This window comes from Medicago sativa, chromosome 2 (assembly GCF_051527215.1).
Source record: "Medicago sativa cultivar Bolivia chromosome 2, Bolivia_mono, whole genome shotgun sequence".
NCBI lineage: Eukaryota > Viridiplantae > Streptophyta > Magnoliopsida > Fabales > Fabaceae > Medicago > Medicago sativa.
The window spans coordinates 80,999,941-81,009,971 of record NC_140750.1 but is presented as its reverse complement, the minus strand read 5'-3'; the positions used below and the strand labels follow the sequence as shown (position 1 = coordinate 81,009,971).

The 10,031-nt window shown below is 29.6% G+C and overlaps 1 protein-coding gene across 1 annotated transcript; it reads right to left on the bottom strand.

Moving 5' to 3' along the window:
- Positions 1–2,098: 2,098 nt before the first annotated feature.
- On the bottom strand, positions 2,099–5,297 carry LOC146951361 (coatomer subunit beta'-1-like). Its single transcript, XM_085747333.1, has 10 exons — positions 5,188–5,297; positions 4,437–4,463; positions 4,240–4,301; positions 4,055–4,109; positions 3,914–3,950; positions 3,496–3,821; positions 3,198–3,329; positions 2,964–3,112; positions 2,723–2,791; positions 2,099–2,625 (listed from the first exon to the last, which is right to left on the bottom strand). Exons 1-10 carry the CDS (start codon positions 5,188–5,190, stop codon positions 2,550–2,552), a joined length of 936 nt encoding a protein of 311 aa, XP_085603459.1. The 5' UTR covers positions 5,191–5,297; the 3' UTR covers positions 2,099–2,549.
- Positions 5,298–10,031: the final 4,734 nt, after the last annotated feature.

Below are 10,031 nucleotides of genomic sequence, written 5' to 3'. Positions count from 1 at the left end.
AAATAATTTTTTGGATAACTCTTTTTTATGTTTTTATTAAAATATATAGCTTTTATTATCTTCTATTTAAGTATAAATAATGGTTTATATTTTTACGATCAAACTTTGGATTTAATTTGTAAATGTTATCATAATTTTTGTTGTATGTTTTATCCTTATTTAACTATGTTGAATTTATGGTTGCATTTGATGTATTCTATTAATTTTAATAAATAAATAAATATCATTTTAGTTTTGTTAGAAAAAAGAATTAATTTTTGCTTCGTTGAAAAAAAGACTTAATTTTAGGGTATATATGCACATACTTAGAGGGTATAGTTTCAATATTATATTGAAAATGATAAATATTTTGAGATAAATATTTTAGGTTTTGAGTTAAAAAAAAGGGGGCTTTGGATTTTAAATATGTCATCAAGACATCAATTTTTTGATCAAAGATAACATTCAATGAAAAAAAATTAACACCTTGCTTGTTTTAAATTTTGTTTTTTCGGTCAAATCTAATGGGGATTATCTTTTCGCACCGCATGTGTTTTGGATAGACCCCACATTTCTACTCTTTCTTCTTGATTTCTACTGTAAGAGTATAAAGAGGAGTGATATTTGTACAACTAATATTAGACAACTTTGGTGACAACCACTTTTCTCCTCTTGTGATTGGACAAAAACAATGGAGAGAGAAAGAAGAAGAGAGAGAATAAAAACACATGTTAGTATGAGAGAGAGAGAGAGAGAGAGAGAGAGAGAGAATTGTTTCAAAAGTTGTCAAAAGGTGGTTGTACAAATATCATTTCTCGAGTATAAATGTGTATGTGACCTCCCCCTAAGATGTAGAAAGAATAGATGAGATGTTCACCAAACATTACTTATTCGAAAAGGCACCGTTTTTCCTTTTTAAATTGATAAATTCAAATAAAAACAATATATTTTTTCACTTGAAACCATACTTTCTAAAGAGTGTGTAGTTTTTAAGAAATAGGGAGGTAAAAATAGCTCCCAATGTAACAAAAATATCCCAAGAAAAACACAAGGCAGGGCAAACATGAACATACCTCTAACTTAAACACTTCTATTAAAAACTACACACTCTTTAGAAAGAATCTACAAAAAACTAACATACCTTCCTTCTTTCCGGTGTGGTACCAGGTGTCTAAGTGGTTGGGTTGGGATTTTGTTATGCCCCTGGGGTTAGCCCAGCAGTTTCAGGCCTTTACGGGTTTAGGAGGGGGTAGGTGAGTTAGGTTAGGGTTGCTTCTTGTTTGGCATGCTGTTATTTGGACCATTTGGGCGTCTCAGAATGACTTATCTTTGCCGGTGGCTTACTCCAAGAGGAGCCATTAGTGGACAGAGTTAAACTCTTAGCTTAGAAGTGGTTCCTGGCTAAGTGCCCTGCTAGTTCCTGCTCTCTCTATGAGTGGGAGGTGCAGCCAGTCCTATGTTTGAATCGGTGGGGTATTGTGGTGGTTTGGTTTCCTTGGGGTTGCTTGCGGGGTTGAGTGTGGTTGTATCTCCCCTTCCTCCCTGGGGTGGCCGTCTGGTTATTTTTGTTGTTTTTCTGTTGCTTGCAGGTGTTTGCTGGGTTTGTTGCTCTAGGCCTTTTGGTGCCTTCCTTTTTCTTTTAGTGTTTTTGCTTTTTTCAGGGGTTTTTCTTGGTGTGCATCCGGCCTCGCCTGTGTGGTTCCGGGTATTCCCCCCTTCTGGTGGTTTGCAGGAGTTCCGTTCGTCAGCTCTATTTGTATATTCTGTACTCTTTTATTTGATTATATATATATATATATATATATATATATATATATATATATATATATATATATATATATATATAGACACACACATCTATATTTGCCATTAAAAAAAATTTAAATTGGATTTAGGAGTCAGAATCTGTATACCTCCGATTCTGACCAACTTATTAACACTAAGAAAAAGAATCTACAAAAAACTAACACAATTCAACCCCTAAAGACAACATCAACACATCACCAAAACAAATGTAAGATACATGAGTTTTTCCCAATAGCCAGTAAGAATTATGGACATAGCTCTAACCATATATATGCTTGAATGCAAAATCACTCGGCTAGTGACACAATCACAATTGTCATATAATTACTGTTACATTTATAAAACTTTCAACTATACAAACATATTTTGGAAATATTCTCAAAGAAGGTATTGCAATAATTATTATTTTGGAGAGAACTCTACAAAATAACCTGTTTTTATTTATACCTAATTCAACACATAACTAGGCGTTGGTCATATTATTGCTAGAAAAACATTAACGACACAACTTTTAACACACTCTTTGTAACACACGTTTACTCTCGGGTGAAATTAATTTGAGTCTCATCAAAATAGAACTATAGAAGCGAGAGCTTTAAATTCAATATGACACACAAATTTCACCCAAGAATAAACGCACACTACACTGGAAAGAATGCGTTAGTATATTACTAACATTCCTCCTTATTTTACAACGTAAATTCAGCAACATAAGGTCTATTGTAGTCTTCCTCCAATATCAGATTTTGCAGTAGTTTGCTCATTTAATCTTGTTTCACTTGGCAAGTTGCAGAGTTCACTGTAACCATGATAAATCCTTTGTCACAACCAAAAGCAAGTCTGCACAAAGTAACAATATGTTGTCAATTAATGAGGTGAGAAAACAAGAGTCTATTGTTGATTAATAGTCAAAAGAATATTCAGTTTAGAAAATTACTCAGATGATCCTTTTTTGTAGCCAATACTCCATACTCTCTCAAGACCAAAGTCCAATGTGTTTTGAAGCCTGCAATAGTTAGTAGCATTTGTTAAATATTGTGAACCAGCAGAAATTTAATTAAATACATTAACAATTTTTTATATTATGACCTACTGAGAAACTTTCATTAGCTAAAGAAAACATAAGAAAAAAAATGCACACAGAGAAACTTTCAATAGCTAATGAAAATATGAAATACCTATAGGTGACAGCATCCCAAATCTTAACAGTCGAATCCTCTGAAGCAGTTATTATTATAGGTATCTCAGGATGAGCACATATTGCTGTAACATTATTTTTGTGTCCTTCAAGTGTTTGTACACAGTTTTTAGAATCATAATCCCATACCTGTTGAAATGTGAATTTAGTATAGGATAGAATTATATATTTCAAAGGCTAAAAGGACTAAATAATGAGTAACTGATATGCAAACCTTGGCAGTGTAATCATCAGAACCACTTAAAAGATATTGCTTATCATTGCTTTCAAAATAGTCTACACAATTCACTCCTTTCAAGTGTCCTTCAAAGGTAAAATTTGGAGCCGAGGAATCAATATACCAAATCTACAAAAAGAGTAAATTGGTATAAAATGTTAGTTAACAATTTTGAAATATGTAGTAAGAAGCAGGGTTTTAGATGTCTGCGAACGCAATAGAAGTTGCATCAACAACATTTGATCACGACACTCCACAATAATATCGAGGAGTTGAGGATTTTCGGTTAAGATACCTTTAAAGTGCCATCAAGGGATGCACTAGCAAAGGTAGATGGATCCTTGGGATTAAATGCCACTTGCATCACATAATGTGAGTTCCCTTCAAAAGTCTCATCACAAGACCAACCTTTCATCCAATTCCACAACTTCAAGACTTGATCATCAGAAGCTGATACCACATATGGTAGAAAAGGATGAACAGCCAAACTCCTAATATAATCTTTATGTGCCTCAAATTCTATTATCTTGTCCATTTTCTCATAATTGTAGACGCGGATAAATTTGTCATCAGTTGCCACGATAATCCAATTTTCTCGAACAATGAACTTTGCTGATCTTACTGCAGGCCATACAGAAAAAAAATGAGAAACACAACAAAAATAACTCGAATTAGGAATAAAATCGATACAAATTATACAATGTGACATTTACCTGGAGATTCACTAACTTTGAGAGACTTCTCTTCCGTCTGTCATGGTACAAAACATAAATAAATGTAAAAAAAATAAATACCGAATAATTTGTATGAGAAATCATTTTTTTCAGCTGAAGCTTCAAATATAATATGTTTACCTTTGTCTGATAGTTCCAAATAGAAATAGTTCCTGAATACAAACCCAATAGAACCCTGCATGAGAAAAGTATTATATGTAAGTGATTGTGATAGTAGCATTTTTATGTTACACTTAGAATTTGCAAAAGGAAACTTGATAAACTGAATTCATGTAGGCCTTTATTGTGCAAGAAATATGCATTACCATGGCTCAGTTGGATGCAGATCAACAGATTTCACTCTTTCGCTGTTTTGAACAAATTCGTGCTGACCAAAAAGAAAAATAGCAGCAAAATGTTAAGAACAAAATTTTAACAGTAATGAATGAGAATAATATAAGTAAAAAAAAGATCCTTCAAAAAAAAAAAAGTAAAAAAAAGATAATCTAGAAAAGAGCAATACCTCAATTGCATGGGATAGTGTTTGTTCCTACAAATTCAACAACATAAGAAGCAATCAGCAGAGTAGTTAATTCATAGTTGATAATTTGATACCTTTCATCATTCAGCTTTAAGTATGCATGGTAATCAAGACTAACCTAAAAAATTATGTGAAGTTTTTCTCGTAATTATATGCACAAGTTCTTTTGAAAAATACAGCAAAATAGCATTTCATTGTTAATTAAGGTTAACTATCTTTTTTAACATAGAAAGTGATATTGTGGTGTATATATATATATATATATATATATATATATATATATATATATATATATATATATATATATATATATATATATATAAAGATTCTTTAAGCCTTTCACAGAAATAAAAAAGATTCTTTAAGCTTAATAAACATATTACATGTCTGACCAAGGGACGGACCCATAAGTCTTGAGTAGTGAGGGCAATACACGCACGCATGCACACACGCACCCACCACACAAACACAGGCATGCATGCGCGCGCACACACTATTTTAATTTTGAAAACATAAATATACATCATAATTCTTTTCAAAAAAAATATAATACATAATTGTTCTCTTGCGATTTCGCGTTCGGTTCTTAATAATATTCATTGTGGAGAAAACTCAATAAATTATCGAACGTATGTTTATAGCATAAAAAATCAATAAATTAAACTGTAACACAACGCATATAAAATCAAAGATTTTATTTTTCAAAACAAAGAGGGAGAAGTGAATTACACACCATATTTGAAACTTGGTGATCTCAAATTCAATTGTTGATACAAGGATTGCTTGGTTGCTAGAAAATGTGACTTTTTTTATATAAATGCTAGAAGAGATATTGAAGATGGTAGAATTTGGTCGGAGTATTTTGTGTTTATATAGTTAAGGATGCTTCGTAGTTAAGAAATGGAATTCTTTATGATCCAGGAGGATGATGTTTGTCATCCAATGCATTTGCATTCGTAGATTAAGCTGTACACGGTCCAGATTGAGCTTATAAGTTCATATATTGTTAAATTTGACTAACTCTATGAACCATTATATAGTCACTATCAAATTATCAACCAAGATATCATGAAGCAAAGTGTTTATTCAAATTTGTATGGCTACTGTACGCGTAAGAAAAATCCATTTTTGTCTTATTGTTGCACTTATTTTTGACTTGTTAGAAGAAGATTCATCTACATATTGGTCAATTACTTAGTCCTCTTCATTCAACGTTTTTTAACAAAAATAACCAAAATAAATTTGGAAAAACGATCCCTCTCTTGGTTATATTGTTTTTAACAAAAAAAAAAAACCAAAATAAATTTTGAATTTTTGATTCAACAATTTTTTAGTTACTAGAATCTTTTGAGCATGATATAATCAATGTTTTTTTGTTTTTTACAAAGCTACAAATCAATGTTAATTTGTTACTAGTATTTATTGGAGGTGAATCTAAAACCATTTTTATCATCTCACTCTTTAACTTTTTCACATTGGAGGAGAGAGTCGCCCCTAAAACTTAATCATCTACTTCTTTAACTTTTTCACACTCTTTAACGTAAATGAAAGTATTACAACACTTATCAAACAAAAATGTATCTAATAATTAAAAGAAAAACCTACTTGATATACGATACCTAGCTATATAACTTATAGTGAATTGAATTTATAGTGTTGGGAAATTAATTGTTAAACTAGTTTTTTTTAATGATTGTTGAACTAGTTGATAAATAGAAAATGACATAAAAATATATAATTAAAAAAAAGTTATAAGCTAGTAAACAGAAGCTATAAACTCATGAGAAAAATTGATACCACATATTTATTTTGGTCGTTTAAGCTTGCATACTATAAATTCAAAAATTGGCATCGGCAAACAAAGGCTAGTTGTGCGATATAATTATTCAAGCAATTCGGCTCAAGTGGTTATTGAATTCTATCAAAACGAACTGTTCAAGAGAACTTAAGTTTGATTTTTAAGTGGAACAATTCGTAGTCTGACTTTACTTACTTCACTGTCAAACTTCGGATTATCAAGATCCCTTTCCACCTGATAAAAAAGTTTATAAACCACCTAAATCAATTTCAAAGCACTTTTTAAAATTAAGTTTTCAATTGAACTATATTTGCTTACATTTAAGTTATATTTTAAAAAAAAAGGAAAAAGAAAACAAAAACCTCGTCAAGTAACTTGTTGGTCTGGGCTTCATGCTAGTCCAAAATTTGGGCTCCTTTTTCCTTATTGGGTAAGATTTATCACCGTGTTTCTAAAGAGAACGTTTCTTTTCTCACCCCCCATGCTTCTTAAATACCTTTAAAAATTTCGAAAATGCTTTCTAGATTTTTGGTTATGTAATCTGAAATAGGTTTTTTTCTGGATTCTACAAAGTCAAAAACATTTGGATTCTAGAATGCAAAGAGAAAACAAGTGTTTTTAAATATTCGAATTTTAGAATCCGAACACCTATTTTACATGATTCAAACTACTCTTGTGTCAAAATTAAATTTCACATTTTTTCCACGATTTTTTTGGCACAAGAGGGGTTCGAATCATGTAAATGGGTGTTCAGATTCTAAAATTTGAAGTGTTTGTTTTGTTTAAATTTTAGAATCCGAATTGGTAAAAAAACATGAAGAAACAAAAAAGAAGTTTTGCCACAGTTCAACTTTGGCTAAAACTTTTCTAGCTAATTGTTTGCCTTTGTAGAATCCCAAAAAAAATCCAATTCATATTATATAATCCAAAAATTTGGAGGGCATTTTTGAAATTTCAAAGGCGTGAGAAGCATGAAGAGTGGGAAAAAAAATCTCTTGGAAAGATATAAAAAAGATTAGAAGATAAAACCACACATTCTATGCAATAACTTCCCAAATAGATTTGATATATACTTTACAATGGACTGCCACCTTATAGGTAGTCTAGAGTGGACAAATACTTAAAAATGGTCACCACAAGTCCACAACGAAATACATCTTTTTGTAAAATGTGATTTTTCCTCATGCAACGTTTGAGATTGTGATCTTATCGGTGTCTAATTAACAACAATGTTAGGAAATGTATGTATACTTCAAGTCTTAATTTATATTTCTTTTATTTTCTTTCGTTTGAGATTGTGACCTTATCGGTGTCTAATTAACAAAAATGTTAGGAAATGTATGTATACTTCAAGACACAATTTATATTTCTTCTCTTTTCTTTTGGTCAAAACAACACCAATTAGGTCATCGTTTCAAATGCAAAGACGAAGATAATTGCGAACTTCTAATTTTGAAAGGCAATATCAATCATCATTGATGTTCTAAGCAAATTTTAAGTAGAGAGAGAGAGTGAGAGAGAGGATAATATGATTGTATGATCTAAAATAGTTATATGTAACTTAGTCACATTATAACTTTTCAGTCTATATGCTCTTAATCATGATTCACTCATTAACCACTTAATGGTTTGGTCGAAGGGTAAGACAGCCAAGACAATCGCCTTAAGCCTAAAATAAAATAAAATAAATGTTTGCATAATAAAAATGTATCATATTCTTGATAAAAATTTATATAAAAAGGTTTTGTGTTATATTAAAATTAATAAAATACTTCTATTATCTAAAATTACTATTACCTTAAAAAAAAATCTAAAATTACTATTAGTATTGTCTCGACAAAGATTAAAGCAGTTGAATTTGTTATTGATAAAAAAAAAATATCAAATGAAATTGAGTACATTAGTTTAATAGAAGATTTTGTATAAAAAACGTAATGATTTTTTTTAAAATTAAAATAAAGTAAAATTTAAATTATCATGAAATTAAAAAACATCATCTTCAAATTTATTTTGAACCTCAATATATGTTGGACGGGCATGTGTTCTAGTCACACATGGTTCACATGTTACGGATATCATGCTAGAAGTCACTCTACACCTGCAACTGCAAGCACAAATCTTTAAAATAGATTGTCAAAACTCATAATTTATATGGGATCCACGGAGAGTGGGAGACTAAGTAGCATGTTTAACATCGTGTTTGTTATCTCAAATAGTTTGAAGCATTGGTCATATAGGTGACAGAAGAATAGTATGAAATATTTGGATAAGATTTTTTTATAAAGTGGAGAGGGCCAAATCTATTGCATCGGTCCATTACAAGGGTTTACGATTAATTAGATATATATAACTTTCAAATTATATAATTTTCTCAACCAAAAAAAAAAACTTTTTAAGTGTTTTCTATTCATTTGCCACAATTTTTTTTTTAAAATGAAAATCTAAAAAAAATTAACATGTTTAAAATATAAAGGTAGGACTTAGAATTACACCAGACATACTATGTCCTGGTGGTAGGGCTTAGAAGATATAATACAGATATAAAGAAGAAAGATATGTTTAAACTATTATGAGTAGCACACCAGGCAAAGAAGAAGAAAAAAAAGTATCTAAATATTTCAAAGCTCGTTAATTATATATATTTTTTGTGTGGATGCTTGAATATAATTTTTCTAAAGCAAAGTTAATATCAATAATTATAGAAAGAAATGATCAAAACATATGGTAATGAACTAACAAATTTAAATTACAAGAATTATCACCAAATAAAGTGAAAATACACACAATAAAACCCAATAGTAGAAACAAAATCCATGCAATAGAGAAGATGCGCAACCACAAATAAATTATATCATAATAATATCAAGGTGAGTAACAGAAAAAACATACTAAAATTTCATAAAAACACTGATTTTTTTCTTCTGTTTCATAAATTAGCATAATGTACTTACAAACACCCCACATTTTCCTTCAAAAAAAAAACACCCCACATTTGGCATAGTATGCACCCTTACTGGTCAAAGTGGGACTCATCATAGATTCCACGTCTCAACTATAAGTCAACTTCTGAATTCCATTTGACTTGCTAATGCAGATCGATCGAGCTAGAAAGGTTTAAATATGGTTTTGGTCCCTGCAAATTTTTTTTATAGCTTTTGGTCCCTGCAAAAATAGGTCAGTTTTGGTTTTAGTCCTTGCAAAAAAAATTTATAGCTTTTGGTCCCTGCAAAAATAGGTCAGTTTTGTTTTTAGTCCGTGCAAATCTTTTATAATTTTTTTTATAGTTTTTTTAAAAAAAAAATTAAAAAATTCTGGAAAATTGAAAAATTAATAAAAAAATAAAAAAAAATTCTGGAAAAATTAAAAATTAATAAAAAATTGAAAAAATATTAAAAAATTCAGGAAAATCGAAAAATTAATAAAAAAAATTAAAAAATTCTGGAAATTTGGAAAATTAATAAAAAAATTAAAAAAATTCTGGAAAAATTAAAAATTAATAAAAAATATTAAAAAAATCTGGAAAATCGAAAAATTAATAAAAAAATTTAAAAATTCTGGAAAAATTAAAAATTAATAAAAAAATTGAAAAAAATATTAAAAAATTCTGGAAAAATGAAAAATCAATAAAAAAAATCTGAAAAAACTATAAAAAATTCTGGAAAATTGAAAAATGAAAAAAAAAACGGAAAAAATCTGGAAAAAAATAAAATTTCGAAAATTTTCTAAAAAAATTAGAATTCTGGAAAATGAAATTTTCGAAATTTTAAATTTTAATGAAA

What these genes read in the sequence shown, in the direction of transcription:
- LOC146951361 (XM_085747333.1), bottom strand. An exon ending in CTGCATCCAACTGAGCCATG is followed by an intron (nt 4,110 to 4,239) that starts GTAATGCATATT and finishes TTTCTCATGCAG; the next exon opens with GGTTCTATTGGGTTTGTATT. An exon ending in CTGATGATTACACTGCCAAG is followed by an intron (nt 3,113 to 3,197) that starts GTTTGCATATCA and finishes ACATTTCAACAG; the next exon opens with GTATGGGATTATGATTCTAA.